The 22,409-nt window shown below is 44.2% G+C and overlaps 1 protein-coding gene across 2 annotated transcripts in view; it reads left to right on the top strand.

The window, feature by feature from the left end:
- The window catches only part of LOC142572326 (uncharacterized), an 85,238-nt gene that overhangs the window by 28,260 nt on the left and 34,569 nt on the right, over positions 1-22,409 (top strand). For both annotated transcript variants that reach the window (XM_075681344.1, XM_075681343.1), the window contains exons 9-16: positions 3,733-3,768; positions 3,837-3,884; positions 3,972-4,019; positions 7,015-7,044; positions 8,977-9,105; positions 11,044-11,331; positions 19,754-19,789; positions 21,558-21,683. In XM_075681344.1, the coding sequence (XP_075537459.1) occupies positions 3,733-3,768; positions 3,837-3,884; positions 3,972-4,019; positions 7,015-7,044; positions 8,977-9,105; positions 11,044-11,331; positions 19,754-19,789; positions 21,558-21,683 (741 nt within the window). The remainder of the gene's footprint in view (positions 1-3,732; positions 3,769-3,836; positions 3,885-3,971; positions 4,020-7,014; positions 7,045-8,976; positions 9,106-11,043; positions 11,332-19,753; positions 19,790-21,557; positions 21,684-22,409) is intronic.

The following is a 22,409-nucleotide window of genomic DNA, read 5'->3' as shown; positions in this document are numbered from 1 at the left end:
ATTCCTTAAAGGCCCTTGGGGATTCCTGAATGCAGCCGACGCTCTCTTGCAAACATTGTCAATTTCAGGCTTTAGTATTTCGCTAACAATTTTTAATGCTCTCTTTTGCATATATTTACTCCGGTTCCGCCAAGTATTTGCAAAATTTTGCCTCAATTCCTCCGTTCTTCTATTTGTTAGAGTTCTTTGTAAATGCACGCACGAACATAACCTCGGACGACGCCCGGAGTGTGACATCACAGAAGGTTATTATGCATCGAGGACACCTGCCCATGGCTCCGAGTTTCCTTACAAACATTTAAATTAATTGCGGGCTTCAATATTTTAAAACACCAACTTTAAGAAATCCGTCAGTATCTACACAATGTATTAGCTGAGTGCACAGTTACAGCTCACTGCATCTACACGCCTAGCTGTGCTGACTCCTTTAAGCATTGTCTCTGCACGAAATAGTGCCCGGATTGACAAAAAGGTCCTATGTTAGAACAGTTCGTAAGAGCAAATACCAGGTAATCCTGGCGCTGGACGTATTATTAGCGAAGACCGCCTGCGAATGGTAAAGTCTTCATCATAATCATCAGCCTGTTTTATGTCCACTGCAGGACGAAGGCCTCTCCCTGTGATCTTCAATTACCCCTGTTCTGCGTCAAACGGTTCCAACTGGCGCCCGCGAATTTCCTAATTTCATCGCTCCACCTAGTCTTCTGTCGTCCTCGATTGCGTTTTCCTTCTCTTGGTACCCATTCTGCAACCCTAATGGTCCAACGGTTATCTAACCGGCGCATTACATGACCTGCCCAGCTCATTTTTTTTCCTCTTCATGTCAATTAGGATGTCGTCTATACCCGTTTGCTCTCTGATCCAAACCGCTCTCTTTCTGTCTCTTAACGTTATGCCTAGCAATCTTCGTTCCACCGCTCTTTGCACGGTCCTTAACTTGTTCTCAGGCTTCTTTGTCAGTCTCCGAGTCTCTGCCCTATATGTCAGCACCGGTAAAATGCACTGATGGTATACCTTTCCTTTCAATGATAACGGTAAGCTCCCAGTCAGGAGCTCACGATGTCTGCCGTATGTGATCCATCCCATTTTTATTCTTCTGCAAATTTCCATCTCATGGTCAGGGTGCCCTGTGATTAGTTGACCTAGGTAAACGTACTCTTTCACAGACTCTAGAGGCTGACTTGTGATCGTGAACTCTTGTTCCCTTGCCCGGTTATTCATCCTTACCTTTGTCTTCTCCATATTAATCTTCAACCCCACTCTTACACTCTCCCTGTTAAGGTCTTCAATCATTTGTTGTAACTGGTCTGCATTGTTGCTGAATAGAACAATGTCGTCGGCAAACCGAAAGTTGCTGAGATATTCGCCGTCGATCTTTACTCCTAAGCCTTCCCAGTTTAATAGCTTGAATACTTTTTCCGAGCACGCAGTGAATAGCATTGGAGAGATCGTGTCTCCCTGTCTGACCCCTTTCTTTATAGCTATCTTCCTCCTTTTCTTGTGTAGAATTAAGGTAGCTGTAGAACCTCTGTAGATATTTTCCAAGGTATCTACGTAAGTGTTCTGTACTCCTTGATTACGTAATGCCGCTATGACTGTTGGTATATCTACTGAATGAAATGTCTTTTCGTAATCTATGAAAGCCATATAGAGAGGCTTATTATACTCTGCGGATTTCTCAATAACCTGATTAATAACATGGATGTGATCCATTGTAGAGTATCCTTTCCTGAAGCCAGCCTGTTCCCTTGGTTGACTAAAGTCCAGTGTTGCCCTTATTCTACTGGAGATTACTTTGGCAAATGTTGTATAAAATACTGGGCGTAAGCTAATGGGCCTATAATTTTTCAATTCTTTAACGTCTCCCTTCTTGTGGATTAGTGTAATGTTCGCATTCTTCCACTTTTCTGGGACCCTTGCAGTCGATAGACACTTCGTATAGAGAGCCGCCAGTTTTTCTAGCAATATGTCGCCTCCATCTTTGATTAAATAGACTGTTATTCCATCTTCTCCTTCCGCTTTTCCCCGTTTCATGTCTTGCAAGGCCCTTCTGACCTCATCGTTAGCTATAGGAGGAGTTCCTGTATCCTGTTCATTACTGTTTCTAATTGAGGTATCCTGACTCCTCTGGGTACTGTACAGGTCAGTATAGAATTCTTACACTGCTTTTACTACATCTTCGAGATTGCGGATGATATTAGCCTGCTTATCTTTCAGTACATACATCTTGGTTTGTCCTATGCCAAGTTTCTTTCTCACGGCTTTCAGGCTGCGTCCATTCTTTAAGGCTTCTTCAGTCTTTCTCACGTTATAGTTTTGAATATCCCTTATTTCCGCCTTGTTGATCAGTTTTGACAGCTCCGCGAATTCTATCGTATCTCTTAAGTTGGACACTTTCATTTCTTGTCGTTTCTTTACTAGGTACTTTGTTACTTGGGAGAGCTTGCCTACTGGTTGCCTTGGTGTCTTGCCTCCCACTTCAATTGCTGCCTCTGAAGCCAACCTAGTTACGGTTTCATTCATTAGCTCTATGTCATCATGATCTCTCTGTTCTGTGGCTGCATATTTGTTTGCAAGTACCAGCCTGAATTTGTCTGCTTTTACCCTTTCTGCCTCTAGCTTGACCTGTTTCTTCTTGACCAATTTAGCACTTTCTCTTTTCAAATTGAGGTGAATGCTAGGCCTCACTAACATATATGATAACTGCCCTACCTATCATCGCAAAGTGCAACTTACCAACGGTAACCTTCGTGAAATGGTCCTCTGATCTTGTATATATCTGACATCAAAACACTGACCCCAGGGCCGGTGTGACGCAACGATTCATTTCGTTAGATCCTATTTCGTATCATCCCCCGCTCACGACCGGACGATTCTGGCAATAGTACGGGCAGAGGGCCGGTCAGACCACTAGGAATATACTAAAAGGAAAAGAATTGGAATGAAATCAATGCGTACTCCCTGTTTATACTGTTCCTTTTTTTTGTGTGTGTGTGGATATTTCCCCTTGGAGGAAAGAAAAATACTAGGAGAGAGCATGCATGATGTGAGGCAACTAACCTCGGCAAGCCAACTTCCTCCGACTCCAACCCTCCTCTCCTACGGGGCCATTGTGCGCGACAACTCTTGGGAAATTAGGCCCCGTATGGTTGGCAGACCTTTCGAGGCATTGTTTTGTTTATGGCAGCATTTATCGACGCCTTCGTCACGATCGGCCCTCGCTTATACGCTCTACGTTCTGCTCTCCCTCATACACTCTCTGCGTACTCGTCAGCTAGAAATTACCGCTCGCCTATCACGTGGTGAGGGCCTATTTCCCAAGAGCGCCTCTTATTGAATATATATTTTCGTTCCTTATTTATTATTCAGTAGGCTTCAAAGGATATAACGTCACGCTCCTCCATAGTGTAACTTTTTTTTTATCTCCCACGGTTTAACCTAAAGCACGACGTTCACGGCGCACTCTGCTAAATCTGTCACCGGAGGTTGGTTGTCTTCTGTGCGAAATGATATGGACGCAAGGAAGCGCCCTTACACTTTCTACTGGCACGCTCGGGGATCTCGCTCTATGCGAGGGTTCATGCCTGAGATCGACATGTCGCTCTATAACGACCGCAGCCTTAACACGCGCACACCGAATGTTGCACACCTTGGAAGAAAACTTTTGGGAGCATCAGAGTGTGCAATAAATGCTTTTAAAAAAATATGACACAATTTTATTTTTCCTTGCAGCGTTCATCGTGAGGAGAAACGCGGAAAGGCTGACAAGTGAGTGAAGCGCTCTTTCAATAAAATGGCGCCAACCTTTCTTACCGTGTTCAAATTCCGTCCAACAGCGCACAATCGTAGGAAGCCGTGGTTTCTTCCCAAGCTTGAAATCTCGCGTAAGTATAATATGGTCGTTAAAACATGCACTGATGACGATAACAAAATAATTTTCCTTTCTTTTTTAACTTTATTTTGCATTTCAGAAGTCGCACCTCTGCGGACTATCAGAGAAATCAACATTCATGTCCAAGGTAAGTCCAGCACTTCTGCTTAAAGTTGGCAAATAATTACAGGCGTACTGTGAAAACACTGCACGAACGTCACAGTATCAACGGTGATTGAAGGCCCGCTATAAGCGGGTGCTTTCAATGACGCGAAGTTGTGCGATCACTTCTGTAAATTCTGTGAACTTCTCGACGTACTTGTTCTACCCATGAAATAGGGAAAATTGATTGATTGATTGATTGATTGATTGATTGATTGATTGATTGATTGATTGATTGATTGATTGATTGATTGATTGATTGATTGATTGATTGATTGATTGATTGATTCATTGATTGATCGATCGATCGGTCGGTCGGTCGGTCGGTCGGTTGGCCAGTCGCATTATTTATTTATTTATTTAGTTATTTATTTATTTATTTATTCGACGTGCACTTTTGCTGAATCCTCCAAGTAGAAGGAGGATGAGGAGGAAATAACGAGAGAAGGAAAGGATGTTAACTAGAAATGCCTCTGGTTGGCTACCCTACCCTGAGGGACAGGAAATTGGACGGTGTCCGAGTAAATTCTAAATAAGACGTGTACCTTCTTTCGATGAGCGAGACCCATCTGCACTGAAAACAGTAAATGAATCTTGAAGTGCACCTTTCAAAGCATGAAACTCACGGTAAAGCAGTTATACAGTTTTCATATTTAAAACAAACAATGTGAAGCACATTGTTATGACGACGACGGCAGGCAGCAATGGGATGACGATGTAATTAATTATGTCCATTCACTATTTCAACCTGCTAAGTCCTATGTGCCTCAATTCTCAGTTTTGGGACCCACTCTATTTTTAATCTACATCAGCGATATTCAGTTGGAGATGCGGAAATCCGCCTACATGCCGACGACTGTGTTTCTTGTCGCCCTGTAAAACATAATGTTGATTGTGCTAAACTACAAAATAATTTATACATGATTGAAAGATAGTGCTCAGACTAGCAAACGAGCGTAAATACAAAAAAAAACTAGGCTTATGAGATTTACCACACGCAGGGAAATTATGACGCCCAAATACATACTAAACGTTCAAACTTTTGAAACTGCGGAATCTTCAAAATATTTACGCGTCCTTCTTTATCCCTACTTTGCAGTAACGTTATCATGAGAATTGGATTGTGTCTTCAATGTGTAAACCTCTTGGCTTCATTCGTCGTATACTTTCTAAGGCTAACGGTGGCGCAACGCTTCTAGCGTGTACTATCACAGTTCGCTCAATACTTGAGTATGTCTCATTTGTCTGGAGCCAGCACGAGCCGCACCTAATTAACAACTTGGAATCATTGCACAAGGCAAATCGATTTATTGCAGGTTACTATTCCCAACTTTCCAGCATCACCAGAATAAACGAAATTGGCATCATTCCATTCATGTCTTCTCCTCGCCCTCTCCCCCCCTATCTAATGCCCGAATGAGCTTTTAGGGTAAATATATTTTTAAATAGTGATTCTGAAATGATGAACATAGCATAGCGACGACAGCATCACGCCAACGACATGAGGGTGATGAGTGTATGACGACAGGTGACAATGACGCGACGACAGCGTGACGACGACGGTACGACGAGTATCGGATGGCGAAGCTGGAACGACCCCCATGGAAAGAGCTCGATGGCATCACGATGACATTGTGACAATGAATGCATTACGACGACTGTCTGATGACGATGGCATGAGAACGCCGTCATAATCACGATCCATTGCACGACAGCATGTTTGCGATGGAATGAAGAAAAGAAAATGATGTCGATGAAACGACGAAGTCTGTAAGACGACGAGTGTACGACGACGACAGTGTGACGACGGCTGCATAACGACGAGTACATAAGAATGATGGCATGATGAAGATGGCGTGACGACGGCTGTACGACGACAATGGCATGACGACGGCTGTACGACGACAATGACATGACGATGACTGCTGACGAGGATCTGATGAGGACGATGGCGCGACGATGACTTTATGACGACGATGGCGAGTAGACGATGGCGTTACGACGACGGCACACATCCAGCTGTATGCCGACACGCCCAGTGACGAGAACCCATGGGACTGTAGACTGCAGCTTCTCTGCGATCGGCCCACCATTGCAGGCGGCGCCAAACTGGGCAACGAGCTAAGAAAAGCTAACTGTTTAAAATCGCTCAAAAATTATGATGAAAATAAAGGGGACCAGATCCCACAAAGTTTCCATAAATGCAGAAACAGTTAAGTACTTCTTGCAAGAAGAAAAAGAAAGTGAACCAAGGGAGAGAAGAAAAAAGGTCCACCAGACGCACGTCCAGTTTGCTAACCTAAGCAGGAAAAAGAGGGTTATGAGACGAAAAGAAAGAAAGGGGAGATAATAGTGAAGGTGTCGCTTCGTCCGGAGGTGCACATCGAAACAAGTCTCTCACTGCTGTCCATTGACTTCAGCAACTACAGCAGGCCTCACTGACCCAAAAAGCGATGAGCGCTGAAAGTGCAGTCGTGACAAGGCTATCTTACACTCCCTTAATGAACCCAAATTTAAAGGGTCGTCATCATAGAGAAGAATAAGAAGAAGAAACTTTATTAAAGAATAGTCCGGCAGTTCTTGCTGTGGTGGCCTCAAGTGACGGCTCGAAGTCCTTGGACTCGAGCGGCATCTTCGGCTTGCCGGACGGCCCAGAGCTGGTCTGCCAGCTCTGAACTTTTGATAGCCGCCTCCCAGCGGCGGCGCGGTGCATATTGACTTGTTATTAAAAAAAAACATTCCAGAACTTAGTGGAAAGGAGGAAAAAAGGCAGAAGGATAGAAAGCGTTCCTTCCGTCCTGTGGCTTTTGATTATTTTTGCTTCCTCTTTTTTACTAAGCACTGGAATTTTTTTTATTTATATTGTCGCGGTTCCAACTATAGGCCAACTTTCTGCATTAACTATTTGCATATTGACTACGCCTGCGTGAGCGGTACTGTGGAATCCGCAGATGCATTCACCCACATCTCGTTTCTTGCAGAGAGAAGACCACTCGGAGGCAACGAATCTGGTGAGGCACGAGGTGCTTTCAAGAGCCATCTTTTATTCACGGCGTCGTCAAACGGGGCGCGCAGTTCTGGGTCGGGAGAGGGTGCTAATCGACTTACGTTGTGGAAAGCGAGGATGGAACTTGTGAGAGCAACGAGCGGCAGCCGTCAACTTTGTGCTGGAAGCTTAACTTGCCATGTCCGAAGAGAAATAACGCAGAATAGAACGACTCCGGGGCGCATGATACGTGGCACGTACTGAGGCACTTGCGCGCACAACGCTACTGAAGTAATGGTCTAATGTGGCGATTATTACTGGAAGGCGGCTGAAAATGGCGGGAAAAAGAAGATAATTAAAGCGGGGTTGTCAATATTATTTTTTCTGCGTTTATGAGTAAGCGTGCTTGATAAACGTTTCAAACAATATACAGGCAGGTACCTAACTACGAACTATGATGAGGTTGTATTTTTTCTGCATACGCGTCGCACATCCAAGTACACTTTGTCGTGTGAAGCGTACAGGTTCACAGCAGGTACAATACGTGATCCTTCAAATTATTCCGATTCTCTTCTGTAACAGTGGTGAACAGGTTGACAAGCAGGTGTCGCGTGTGTCGCCACTCCCTGTCGTAGCAACTAAACAAGTGCAATCACGCCGAGTACGTAAATAAACGGCAGTCTAAGCAGAAGCTGCAAAATTGAGAATACACATCCTTGTGTTTCGATACGGAGATTAGGAATATCTTAAAGTGCAACTAAAGTGATAGGAAACGCGCGGCGGTTTCGACAGAGCCGTGCGGTAACGACGTCGCGCTCGTTTTGAAAAGTGTTCATGCCGTGCCCTGCACAATTGTTCAAACTTGATCTAGTTGCTTCAAAGCCAAATTTGTGGTAACAACGCAACAAAGAAGGCAAAGCAAGGCGGACGACGCATTCGCAGACTGTCAGTTGGCGTGTATTCCAAGAAGCTCGAACATACATGTTGCCGAAAACCACATTCGCGACAGTAGAGTCGCAATAGGGCAACGCCTAATGAAGAGCTCTGTTATAAAACATTAAAGGCCAACTGCAGCAAAATTTCTCTGCAGCGAAATTTGTTATAAGTGAGCAGCGTAGATTATTGCAGCAATCTTCGCAAAGCTGCTTGTATGCTTTTCTTATCAACCACCTTTAGAATAGCACTGATGAGGACGACACGTGCACCTGGTGACTAGCGGACATGACGCAAATCCAAGAACGGCGCCTCCAAGATTGTCAGCGCGCGGCCGGCGCTTCACAATGTCGGAGATTCCGAGGAGACGCGAACGTTCTGTGTTCTGAGTTAATTTTCGGCAAGCAGTAATGGCGGCGTTTTTATTTATTTATTTATTTATTTATTTATTTATTTATTTATTTATTTATTTATTTATTTATTTATTTAAGTTTCGGAATCAGAACCGTTTCTTTCTGAGAGCTATTCGCGATGCATGCGCTCGTATTGCAAACGTATAATTTTGCAAGGAATGTACTCTATATCTGCGCCACCGTAAATTGGGACTTTTTAGTGATTCAATATTTTGTTACTGTCGACCTTTAAAGAATTCGGCGAACTGAACCGTTTGCCAAGGAAACTTAACAATGTGGTACTGAAAGCCAAACAGGCTTTGTCAATTAACAGGAATTGTCAACGAAGTTTTCCTTCGGGAAACGCCTCTATCGGCGGAGCAACCCGGCAAGTACCAGTTCACCAAGAAGGAAAACTATGACGAACGACGTAACTCAAGGACGCCGCATACCATATCTCCGGACAAGGTTTTGGTGCGGAAGGGTCTCGATCTCTTTTTTCTTCATTAGAGTAAGGGATACCTTGAGACATAGTAGTATTTCAGAAACGTCGTATAAATGGGCGTAACCCTGCTTCGTTCAGAAAGTTCGGTAACGCTCGGTGATGTGTCCTCCTGAACCCAACTGAACAGGTTCGTCAACCTGTGTCAGGGGAGCCCTCTCGATTTTGGATGACGTCAACCCCGGTGGTATCGACACCGTAGCGTCGAATCTCAACTTCATTATGCGGTCCCACTGCGCCTGCGACTTCCTCCGCAAAGGTGAGTTCGATAACTCTTTGCCGGCAGTGACGCCATATTTATTTCTCGTTTTGCTTTATCGTTAACAGATTTTTTATTAAATATCACCTGGGACGCGTAGCAGAATTTTAGTTCTTGAGCTAGATTACTCTCACAATCAAGAAATTTGCACCAAAAACTGAAAGGCAGATTTCACTGACACAATTTTGCTAGTTAACTTTTACGCTAATTACTTTACGCCACATATTCCAATTTACGAGTTGTAGCCAGTGAGCTTAAAAGTGATATCCACTTGAAACTAATTCTGAGGATGACACAAGTTTCGAGAGATGCGTTCCCAATGTTTCCGACGAAATGCATTCGTGTTCCGGTAGCCTTTGAGCTGCAATGATTAAAAAGGCTTTTTGTTAAAACTTAAGTGGAACAACAGTGCGTTCTCACAGCAAGTTGGGCGGCTCTTATCTCAATATTTCTGCTAGTTTCAAAATTTCCACCAAATGAATGTACCTTAGAAATAACCACCTTCAATACGTGTATTGCAATATGTGCGCTAAAGTTATTAGCTGAAAAGTTAATTATTAAAACTTCGTTAAATAATAAATTATGCATATAGATTTCCAGTGTATGCAATGTATACTGTTTTGAGTATTCCAGCCCAATAAGTAGATCTGTGATAAATGTGACAGGCGATGCTCAAAAGTTCCATTGACGTTAAAATAAAACACAGACAGAGTCAGCTCTGAGCTTTATGTTTTATTAACACAGGAGAATAATATTGCATTCTAAATTAACAAAGGACACAACCTGGTTACGATTGGAAGCTTCTCCTGCGCAAAATGAGCTAATCACGCAAACGTACTGCGATAACCGCAACATCACACTCACGTTCTGTGCTTCCTAACATGGACGCAAGATTCAAGAAGAGAAGCTCGAACTGCATGTTCTTAACTATTTAACAGCTTTTTTTTCACCATATTGAAGAAACTTCACTAGCAGGCAATGCGTGCATTTGTGGACATTAAAAATTATAGGTTTTTACGTGCAAAAACTACTTTCTGATTATGAGGCACGCCGTAGTGGCGGACTCCGGAAATTTGTACCTCCTGGGGTTCATTAACGTGCACCTAAATCTAAGTACACGGGTGTTTTCGCATTTCGCCCCCTTCGAAATGCGGCCGCCGTGGCGTGGCCGGGATTCGATCCCGCGACCTCGTGCTTAGCAGATTTGCAGACTTTCTTGAAGAATTACGAATCTCGGCGAGTTACTCGGAATCCCATTATGGGGTGCGTTGCACATGTATTGTGACGCTATGTACGTTATTCTCATTTATTTCTTTTTACACCGCGGACTGCACTGAACTTGTGTTCTGGTGCGCTGGCTACATCGATACTAATGACCTGCTCGCGAGCACTCGTCAATAAACGGTTTTGTATCCCTACGGCATTATAATTTGCAATGTCTTTCTCTTATTATTGCCCGTCGGAGCGGAGGAGTAGACGGCGACTCAGCGAGGTGCCAACTTCTCCTCAAGTACATCTAATTAAAAAAAAGGATAGAAGTACAGATTTGAAATAATATTCTGAGTCAGAACTGTTTAGCTGTCTTTGTTTGCTTTGGCAGTATCTGTAAATATGAGTCGCCGACTTAGGCATACCGAACAGCGTTCAATTCAATTGTGGGGTTTTACGTGCCAAAACCACTTTCTGATTATAAGGCACGCCGTAGTGGAGGGCTCCGGAAATTTCGACCACCTGGGGTTCTCTAACGTGCACCTAAATCTAAGTACACGGGTGTTTTCGCATTTCGCCCCCACCGAAATGCGGCCGCCGTGGCCGGGATTCGATCCCGCGACCTCGTGCTCAGCAGCCCAACATCATAGCCACTGAGCAACCACGGCGGGTGAACAGCGTTGGCGGCGTCGGCTTAAAGTGTCCGTCGATCTTCGCTTCTCACTGCAGACGCCGGATACGCCATGCTGCTCCACGACAAGCCCATTCCAAGAACGGCCAGGACCGTGCAGCTCGACGACAGCTTCACGCTCGTCTCGCTGCCAGCCGGCGTCACCAACCTGACGTCGTGCGGCTCTGATGGCGCGGACGAGGCCGACGTGATGCTGGGGGACCAGCCCCTGGGAACCGCGCAGCATCCGCTCGCGACCCAAGCTCCCCTACTTCCGCAGGGTTGTCCCGTGTGCCACAGCGAGCTGGAACCCGACCTCTACAACCCCATCTGCAGGGCCCAAACAGGTGACGCAATTTACCAGCGCTTCCATGGTGTGCGGAGAGATTATCGCACAGAGTATTTATGTTGGTGGTCCCAGAAAGTACACTGCCCTATTTAGTGTAGGTATATTTGATACACTTCTTCCTCGTCTGTACATTATGGTCATCATCGCATGTTTGTCTTTCCTTTTTTTCACCGCCTGTGTGTGATCATCCCGAGTAGGTACATATATGCTTACTCCCCCACTAGTGAGGCAGTAGATAAAAGAACCCTTAAACGGCCCGAGAGACTTGGCGAAGTCCCGGCGAAGTCCCAGCATAGGTCACGATGATGGTGATCACACACAGGCGATGAAGAGTAAGCACAAACGTATAACAACGATGTTGAGATGAGGAAGCGCTGCATAATAAATGCCCACCAATATTCATTTTCCTTGGACTGTTTATTCGAAAAGTAGGAAATTCGCGGTGAGAAAACTGGGTTAATATTCCCCAATATAACCCTTACGTAGGAGTTTCCTGGTGTGGTTTAATGAATGATGAGCAACCCTACTGAATCCACACACATTTCGACGTGGAAAGACGCTGCTACATAACGAATAAGGAGTTTTTTTCCTGCACGACCTTAACGCTCCCTAGTGGGACCGGAATGACGAGGAAAGGAGTTCTACGCCTGTTCATTGCTTTGCTACGAGACACTTAGTTCATAAAGGTTTGATGAAGCACCTGTGTTACAGACGTGAGGAGGCGTTCCGATGGAACAGTTGCCCGCCAAGCACGCCAGGATAATAAACCCGCCTGTTCCGATAATGTCACCCCTGCGTTGCAGCAGGGTGAATAAGCGGACCACTTGGTTGACATTCATTACGAGCACTTCTTTAGTGCAACAAAAAAAAAGAATCAAGAAACAACAACAAAAGCAACGAAAGATGGTGGAACTATAGTACAATGCGCTTACTCACGACTGAATAATTTGTTGAATAAGCTGCACATGCATTCATATAGAGTAATCCTGCATGCGGAGCAAAGCAAGAGATAAAACCCAAAAACGATAAGAATGGTTAACCATGAAAAAAACATAAAAACGTGACGCCAAACATACACGTATGTTAACAATCGATAAATGCGAAGTACTTATCGTGTAGCAAGTCAGAAGCATGGACGACGCAAGCATCCCCTCTTTCCCTAATATGGAAGGCCTCTAATGCTCCGTGGGTCCCCTGGTTCTATGGTCTTCCATCTTTCTGTTGCGCTGAAGAACGACTCCGTCGGCTGGCCTATCGGGCGCCAGCCACTCACGGGTGCGATATGTGTGCTAAAATAGACAACCACAGCGGTAATTGCGGTCTAATTCCAGATGGCACTTATGAACGAAAACATTTTGTATGTGTTCTGCCAATCTCTCATGCGCACGTGTTGTTTCTCGGCGCGCCTTTGGTTATCGAGCAACTGCGCACTCAAACTTTGCGAATAGTCACTAGGAAACAACACGCCAGCATTTGCTCGATCAGATAGTGAAAATGCGGACGTAACAAATGACACGGCAGCAAGTCGCTGTAGCTCTGAGAATTAAATTAAACGTGCCAAATTTCTCGGCTACGCTAAAACTTGTCTGGCGTCCGAATAGCGCACTGGTATCTTAAGATTCTTGCTCTCAAGAGCACCGCTAAGTTTCGTTAATGTCGCCTTTTGTCTTAGACATCAATGAGCAAGTGCTCCTCGCTAAAGCCATAATCGATTAATTTTTCACGTCGAAAGCGGCAGCTTGCTGTGTCACTTCCTGATTAGAAAGGCTATATAATACAAACTTGTGGTGCCACATCTGGTCATAAACAATATTCAAAATTAATATAACAATGTTGGGGAAATGGGAAAGGGGGAGAGGTGTTTCGGGAACTGGCGTTTCCTAGTTTTTTTCTTGCTGCTGCTTCTTCTTGTTCTTATCGGGGGTCTTTTTTCATTTTTTTACGATAGTCTTTCTTGCATTATGTGGGTTTATACCAGAATGAAACTACAGGGCGCGCGTGCATTCTTTACGATATCGTCTTCCGGGGATGACACCACGTTTTAAATTAAAGAATCTCATCATTATACCTGCTTCGTGTAGTGCGTGTTCTCCAGTTTGTGTTAATATTTCTCTCGCCCTATGTTTTGCTCCATCTTTTCAGTGTGGCGAAGAGATGAAAGACTGAAGATACCAAATTAGTAATACGCAGTGGAAGGATAGCCCCGTTAAGCATATTCTCGCACTTGTCTCTTCAGCATTTAAACCTGTTCGAGAATGGGTATAATATACTGCCGCGCTCTAGTAAAATGAGATGCCAAGTTCACGGTGGTCATTATGATTGTTGGCATCCCCTCTGAAACGGGGCGTGTACAAATAGTCACCTAGCCTGCTTAATTTAATCATGTTTAACTACATATATCGCTATCTAGCCTTTTGCCTATCCGATCCCGATCTTAACTTTCGTATTTAAAACGTCAGTCAATATATTGTACCATTACATAGGCTTGCAATGGCTCCGGTTGTATCAATGTCTTCCCTGCTTTTTTTTCCCCACCAATACTCTAATCCTCTGTTACTTATCTCACCACTGACATCCTGCAATGTTCTTTGTATCTCAATGCTTTTGGAAAGTAGGCACACCCTACTGGTCTCAGTAGGTGAAAATCTTGGCACTCTATTACGCTGCGTCTAATCATTTCCTGACTCTTTCTTTCTTTCTTTCTTTCTTTCTTTCTTTCTTTCTTTCTTTCTTTCTTTCTTTCTTTCTTTCTTTTTCAAACACATACGTGCTTCATCCCGTCGGGCAAATTTGCTCCAAAATGTTTTTGTCCTCAAGCAGCCAGTTCGGGACTGAAATAGGAAGAGACTTCCTTCTGCATTGTCATACAGGCTTTGCCACCTGATTTCTTTCTTGCCGTTTCTGTACATCTCAATGACCTTGTCTCTTTCCATCCTTAGCGTCCAATTTACCATCTCTATTTCTCTCACTTTTTCGTATGACTTCCTGGTTGTCTATTCACACTTTCAACTACCCTGTACTTCGTTGCCAACTTTCTTGACCTCCCCCTCCCTTCCGTTTCCGCGCTTTTGAGGTGCCCGTATTTGTGCACGTTAGCCGGCCATTGTTTTTTCATCCGTGTTCCTTACCCCCATATTCATAAATGCATCTTAACTTGAATTCCATGCATGACTTGATATAAATGACGCCTGTCCCGTCATATCATTTATCAAACTCAATGACCGTCTTGGGCACGTTCACGCCAATCGTCGCTTAGATCAAGTATCGGCACAGGCTATCTAATCTTGCACTGTGCTTCTCTTACTTCAAAAGAAATCCAACCCGTGTCACCTTTTACTGCCTTTATTACTACTGCCTTTATTTTATGCCTTTATTATTTAGTGCCTATATTATGGTTTTATCTTAGGTTCCTAAAGCCACTGGGCTCACCGCCCTCTGGTTAATATCCAACCCCGACAATATTTCTCATTTACAGCACAAAATTGCGTTTGCGGACGTTAGCGCTGGCGCCATTATACGTTTCCAAATTCCTCGCACCACCTCGTATTTAATGCAACCCCAAAAGGGCTCTGTGTTTCATTATTGCTGCATTCTGCTTCCCTTTCATTCTAGATTGACTTGGTGGACGCTCGGCAGTAAGTCTTTCTTTCGTTTGGGTATACACCCAGGTATTTGCATTGCTTGATTATGGGTATGACTTCCTGTTGAGTTGAATTGATACGGCATGCTGTCGCTGGTATTTTCATCATGTGGGAAACATGACGACCATGAGCAGGCATAAAAAAGAAATAGGTTTAGTAAGCGCACCCTCGCTTACCACCTTTCTGTGCTGTAGAAAGTAGAATTCACAACGTCGTGAGGGTAGCGTGTGCCTCTGTTGGCTGTTCTGCTACAGCTGCGGTATCCACTTTAGCTGGTAAGTACATTGGTAAATCTCGAAGCGCTGCTGCGATATTTGAAAGATACAGGATTGAGTCAGCGTCTGTGATCCGGACTGAGTGACTGAACGATATCGCCGGTGGACTTTCTCTTGTTTCTTTAATCTTTCTGTCCCCGTTTCCCTTTCCCCAGTGTAGGGTAGCCAACCGGGCTCAGTCCTGGTTAACCTCCCTACCTTTCAGTTATCATTTGCTCTCTCTCTCTCTCTCGAACATCAATTGTACGTGCGGTTCGCGCCACAGGTCTGATATTACTCTGACTACCAGAAAATATGGTGCGTTTGATTCAGGCTTATTTAGAGAATCGTGTGCAGTTTGTGAAAATTGATGGTGTGAAATCAAATAGCTTGCTTGATTTTTCCTGTGCGCCACAAGCTTCAGTGGTGCGACCCCTGTTGTTTTTTATCCGTGTAAATTATATTGCTAAACAATTAGATTCTAATGTCACGTTGAAATTGTTACCAGATGATTGTGTCATCGATTCTGTCACTTAGGAGCTCTTCAAGCCAGGATACACTTAACAGCCGTCTTTATGAACTCGCTGACTGGTGCTACGAAAGAGGAATGCAAACAAGCTTTTCTAAAACAATGTCAATGACCGTAGCATTGAAATAAAAAGCATTACCTTATACTTACCACATTGGCAATCGGAACCTTGAATCTGCTACCTCTGGTAAGTACTTAGACGCATCAATCAACAGCAACCTCAAATGGGACACCCATATTAACAACATATGCAACAAAGCATTAAAAAGGCTTTGCTTTAATACGTAGAAAACTGAAGGAGTCGTCTTCACCTGTCAAGCTGCAAGCTTATCGTTCCCTCGTGCGCCCAGTCCTAGAGTATGCTTCCGTAGTGTGCGACTCGTACATTAGCAAGGAAATTGACAATCTCGAAATAATTCAGCGCCTGGCTGCATGGTTTACGTGCTCAGATTGACTGGACTCGGTGACCTATTGTAGGTGGGAGGTGATGGACAACCGCTCGTGCTCACACTGCGATTACCTTCCTCCCTCCCTCTTCTTCCTTTCTTTTTCATCCTTTAAACCCCTTTCACCGTGTAGGGTAGCAAACCGAACGTGCGTCTGCTTGACCTTCCTGCCTTTCCTTCCTTCTTTTCCTCCCTCCTCCTGTTCAGATTACAAAACGTCATCGTCAGATTCTGGTATGTTAGGAAAACTCGGTCTAGATCCGCTCCACATGCGCCATAAGATCGCCAGGCTGACATTTCTTTTCTTTTTTTTAGTCGTTGTTTCAAAGCCGAAAAGGTTTAGCAAATGCCACATATATTACGCATGCTCCCCACAGGTTGTCGCGTATTTTTCATTCTAAAGTGGTTCAATCATACTTTGTCCGCACAAACATTTTTTCAGAAACCATATTTTTTTTCACTTGCGAGCGAGGAAATGGAATCATTTACCGGAAAGTGTTATGTTTTCTTTGAAAAACTGTTGAAAAACCATGTTTTGTAAGCCCTTTCTAAATCCGCGGGCGCGCGCGCGCGCGCGTGTGTGTGTTTGTGCGATCTTTCTTTATCTCTGGTGAATAAAAATAAACATCTCACGTCGTTGTTCTACACACCTGGACATATTCTCGTCCTTCGAATACACGGAATCTCTAAAATGTCGTCAGAACCGAAGCGAAATGTTCCGGAGAGCAACAAACCGGAAAGGTATTTGCTTGTAGACGGCACTTCCAAAGGAGTTACTGCCTTGCAAAGACGCATCTAAAGCCAATTTTATTCAGGCAAATCGTGAATCTTATTGTTGTGTTACAGCACATTGCTTTTGGGTCTCCATTTCTCATTTAATAATCGATTTGCCGACGACTACGAAATAAATGGCGTCTTTCGTGGGCCCCTAAGCGGAGATACCGCCGAAGAGACGGCGAAGTCGAGTCGGGCAGCCCACGACGCTGTCGAGGCTCGGCGCGGCATCGTGCGCTGGTCGACTGACAGGTCACGGGTTCGCGTCCCGTTCCTCCTCGCTGTGCGCGTCGTGTTGCTGGGCTGTCTCGCTATGCGCTTCGAATGACGACGCGCTAAGCGACATGCCTCACCATATTTTAGGATTCCTGAACTCCGTCGAAAGGCGGCACGGGGTATAAGCAATATTTTTTTTTAACCTAGGTAGGACATTAGGCAGTATAATAGCAAGAGCTTGGTGGCGCAACCCACCGCCCCGTTCCAAAGGGGGCGCTCATAACATCCATCCATCCATGCCCACGGTTTCCCGCAACATTGGTTCCGCCTGCAGCCAACATCCTCTTCCTTTAAACGGGCAAAGAAAAATGTGGCGGTCGTTCTTCATTGTTGAAATGCCCAGAGGTAAGCAAATCGTGTCTAGGGGAGCTACCTCGAAATCGTAGCTAACGACCCGCAGCGTAAGGAAGACCGAAAGAAAAAAAAAAGTGAGAAGGAGGGACGAGAAAAGAAACGCGTCAAACTGAGCGCTCGCGCATTAATGTGCGATCAATATACGGCGAAGTATGCGATGCAACCTTTGCGTATGTTTCTTTAGCCCTGTACAAAAAGAATAACACTGCATATTCCTAGTTTCGCATGCCTGCCACTTTCTTTCGCCTTGTTGCGTCACAGCGGTCTTATAAAAAAGGCCACGAGCGTCGTAGTGGATGGTCTCGTAACAATATCAGCCATCTGATTTCTTCCGCAGCCGTCGTAGCGCAGAACACTGCATTTTCGCTTCTCTCCTGACTTAATGCGCATCTTCGCAACGCCGACACATTGATTTCCGGGCAAACACCTTACGCTAAGCCCGATTTCAGACCGGCTCGGAGCCTAGGCGGAATAAAAGGAGAGACGCAGAAGAAATTGCGCGAGCAAACACCGCGCCGCTTGAGAAGGATATGTGCCACATGGACCTCCGCTTGCCTGATGCCGTAGTCTAACAAAACGCCTTGAATAGCAATATTCGTTGCGGTTTACAATTCAAACGCATGCTCTGCCACTCGGCATTGCTCTCCTGCAACCCAGCGATCGTGCAGGTTCGAGAAGAGTCGTTTCTTAGGATAAGCCGCCTCCCATGCTCCGGCTCCTCAAAAGTGGTGCAGATCTTTTCTTCCTTCTTTTTTTTCCTTTCTTTTTACAGAGAACAGAACAGTAGAGTAGAGCAGCTGTCCTTGTGGCCGTCATCCTCACGCGGCACTTTCAACATGGACTCCGAGATAAACCGCACATTTTCACCATTGCGCAGTCTTATTTCGAAGACCGTGCGTTAGACTCGCACGTTACTGATGTTTTAGGCAATAGTACCGCTCTGGTTTGAAGTCTGTTTGAAGTTTATTTTTATCACGCCAGCCCGAGGTAAAATTGTACACGAGTGGCAAGAATAGCGGAGGAAAATCTGCATTACGCCAGCTTCATTGGTTCCACCATCCTTCAAAAAACACAAGAGGCCGCGACAAGCAACTGCGCAGGAGTTCGCTCAGAATCTTCTCCCGAAAAAAATACGCAATATGAACAACTGCAAAGCTTACAAAATCCGCACAACAAACAACCATTTCTCTACCATGTGCAAGAAATTTACTAAACAGCATAATCAACGCATAGTATTTAATATAGCGTCTTTTGACAAAGCACGTAAAGCTTCATCCGTCAATTTAAACCTTTCCTAGTGCGCTTGGCAGGGAATATTACTGCAGTTGGAAACCGTAATTAGTAGGGTGTCGTGGAACGTACCAGTGGTCAGTATGACTTTTTAAACGGAAGTCTGATTTGGATGTAAACTACCCAAGCTCCGCACATCTATGTGGTATCGCATAACTTTACATCCTAAAGCTGCTAAACGCTGGCACTCATAGAAAATCGCAACTTTCAATATGTTATATTTTTTATACGAATTGGATGTGTGTGCAATACACGGCCAACCAGTAACAGAACCCCGGGCCTTCTTTTGTGAGATTTCTCAGTTATGCGGAGACCTTCTAGGTGGTAGCCGCCCAAACCAGAAAATCGTAACGCGTACGGGGAGAAAAAGAAAGAACATTGTATAACACGAGTATTTTTTCTAACTAGCAACATAACAGTGACATTTTCTTAGTAAGCCCAATATCTTACAAAGTTTGTTATTAATATATTCAGTATGATGTCCCCGTGACACCAGCTCATAAAGCACAGACGAAACGCAGTTGAAAAGCGCTCTCTCTCTCTCTCTCTCTCTCTCTCTCTCTCTCTCTCTCTCTCTCTTCTTCTTCTTCTTCTTCTTCTTCTTTCTTTCTTTCTTTCTTTCTTTAGTTAAACTCATTTCTTACTCATTCAGCGATGTCATATAGAGAGCAGCGTATTTGTTGCGTTTGACAGACACCCTGTACGCAAATAGATATCAAATGGTTAAGTCTCCGTCGAGATCGCAAGTAAACGCTCCGAATTCTCCGAGCCCTTCCGTAACCCGCAGCCTGGTTTTCTGGTGCAGCTCTCCTTCGGAAAGGATTGCCCTTTGTTTATTTATCTTTTTTCTTTGCAGTTGTCCGAATGCTGTCCCTGAATCCTGCCGCCAGAGGTACGTCTATTCATCGCAAGTTCCTCTTTTCTTTATAAGGAGAAAAACGTGTTCGTTAGTTGCTGCTCACCAATGTTCGTTTAGTTTCTTCTACTGCAGCACCAAAGGCGCGTTCTTTTCCTTTTATACCGGACGAAACGATGCAAAAATTAAGAGTGAAGAACGTGGTCACGACGTCGTTCCAACTTTACTTTTTCAGGCCGAAGCTGAAAATACATAAAATAAGGGTCGTCTCAACGAAAAATAGAGTTTGGTGTCAAAGCGGGGCCATTTATCCAGTCCGGAGAGCGCAATTAATCACGACCTCTCAGAAGCAGTGGCGGGTAACGCCATGTTCTGTGAAAGTGCTGCGAAACTTTGGCGGCGTGATACGTTGCTGCCCGCTCCTGCGTCACACTAAGCTATATAAGTGCGGACGGTAAATTTTATAGAACAAAGGAAGAAAACAAAAGAAGCCTTGTAACAGAAGTAAGTATAATGCCGAGCTGACGTTGCAAAATGAAAAGACAGAGTCGCAATCCTACCTTTCTTTTTCATTATTAGGCGAACATAAGCGTCAAAGTTCTGCGCCTGCATTCACAAGGCAGTTTGTATTATAAAATTGTTCTTGAAAACAGGTTCCACTTAACCAATGATGCCAATGAGGAATAGTTTATTCTAACAACAAAAAGTGCTGTAAGTTCGCTGTTTTGTTTATTTATTTATTTATTTATTTATTTATTTATTTAGTTAGTTAGTTAGTTAGTTAGTTAGTTAGTTAGTTAGTTAGTTAGTTAGTTAGTTAGTTAGTTAGTTAGTTAGTTAGTTAGTTAGTTAGTTAGTTAGTTAGTTAGTTAGTTAGTTAGTTAGTTAGTATAGTGCCCCGGAAGCCGCTCATGCTAGTTGAGAACGTAGAGCCTTCCAAAGCCGTTAATGAAAATTAAGAGTGCATTATTCTTTACAAATGCCATTTCTGATTCTCCAGTGCTTCGAATACGCAGCGGTTGACGGTACTAGCTCAGCTGACAAGTCAGGCTACGTAAACGGAATAGCGTTTCCATAGTTAAATGCCGCATAAGTTTATCTCGCTGGGCGCAGAGCAGTGTCGTGACCTTCGCGCCGCAGCTTTCTCGGCTTCCATATTTATTAACCCAAGCGCTTCAAATTCGTTGAAACTTAACTCCAACATTGCTAAAACGAGCGCCCAGTTCTTCTCGAAAGACGAAATCCCGTGTTACGATTTGAGATGGAGATGGCAGCACGCAGTGAGGCGAAGCAGTTTCTTTGAGGGCATGTAATATCCTCCAGATCTGCTACTACGTTTGCAGGCTTGCACTTCGAAGCACTGCCGACAAGCCATTTATTCCCCGGCTTTTGAAGATATCAACTGACATAGCTGATTAAGAAAGTTTGTTAAAAAAGGCGCTAGTTCAACCATGCTAGTAAAGCTTCTTTTAAGATATATGTTTAGTAACTCTGTTCCTCCTATTCTCTGAAAAAAAACCTACAAGATAACTTCTCACGTATTTACTTCATAAACAACGCTTTCATCTGGTCCGGTATGTTATGAACTGCATTACTCTTTCACGGCCCCTAAAATTCTCACTGTCGGGAGCATCGGAGCCACAAAGATAGTAAATTGTCAAAAAGAACAGACAAAGCGAATTGCTAGCGATAAGACTTTATAGGTTCGGGAAGGCAGCGCAAACTGTTCACAGTCTGCAAAGTAAATTCGTCCTGAATGTTTTCTTTCTTTTTTTATATATTTACTACCTAATTCTACATACAGGTCCGTCTGGCACATCCATTGGAAAGACCCGAATCGTCCAGTCCGTGAGGGGAGCGCAGGACAAGATCGGACATACGCTGATCTACACCTTGCCAGAGAACTGCAAATGTGACTACGTGACCAAACGTAAGCGGTTCTGAAATGCTTGCAGACAGTATGCGATTAAGCCTGTTTAACGCCCATGTAATGTACACAATAAACGACTTGTGCGCCCTGTACCAGATACGCACTGTAACTGAAACAATCACTTCACACGTATAGAACTATTGAAATTGTTCAGTTCACCAATACATACGCTATGACAAAGGGGTACAGACAGCATGCACGCGGTGATACCCAGACGACACGCTATATAATGACTCTTGAAATTACTCGTTTCCAGAAAGCGTGATGTACGACAAAGTGCTACACATAAAAAGTGGACGTCAGCTTACGACGCCGAACAAAGATGGTGTCAGATCAAAGCCATGTTCATGCGAACCATACCAACCGGCAGGTGCTAAGCCCTATGCTTGCCATTTTCTCGCAGTTTCGTTTCTTTGTATGGATACATATATTTCTTTTCATTTTCCTTCTTCATCACCTGATACTGTTTTACCTATACAGCTGTGCGATAACAATTATGCATTTTCCTTGTTGCAGGTGCCTTAGTCGATTAATAGAGTATTATCAAAGTATCAACTGAACATTACCGTATGCGGAAGCATACGACGATATAACCGAGTTCCGTTTGTTGCTAACCCCGCATCTTTCTTTGTCTTTTTTTCTTATTATCTTTTTATTTTTGCATCGCATCATGCCTGCTCAACGTGCGGGGGTGTTTCCCTTACCGTAGTGTCAATGGCTCTCTTA

Source organism: Dermacentor variabilis, chromosome 2 (genome assembly GCF_050947875.1).
Source record: "Dermacentor variabilis isolate Ectoservices chromosome 2, ASM5094787v1, whole genome shotgun sequence".
Lineage (NCBI taxonomy): Eukaryota > Metazoa > Arthropoda > Arachnida > Ixodida > Ixodidae > Dermacentor > Dermacentor variabilis.
Note: the sequence above shows the minus strand (reverse complement) of the source record. Positions and strands in the feature narration are given on the sequence as shown.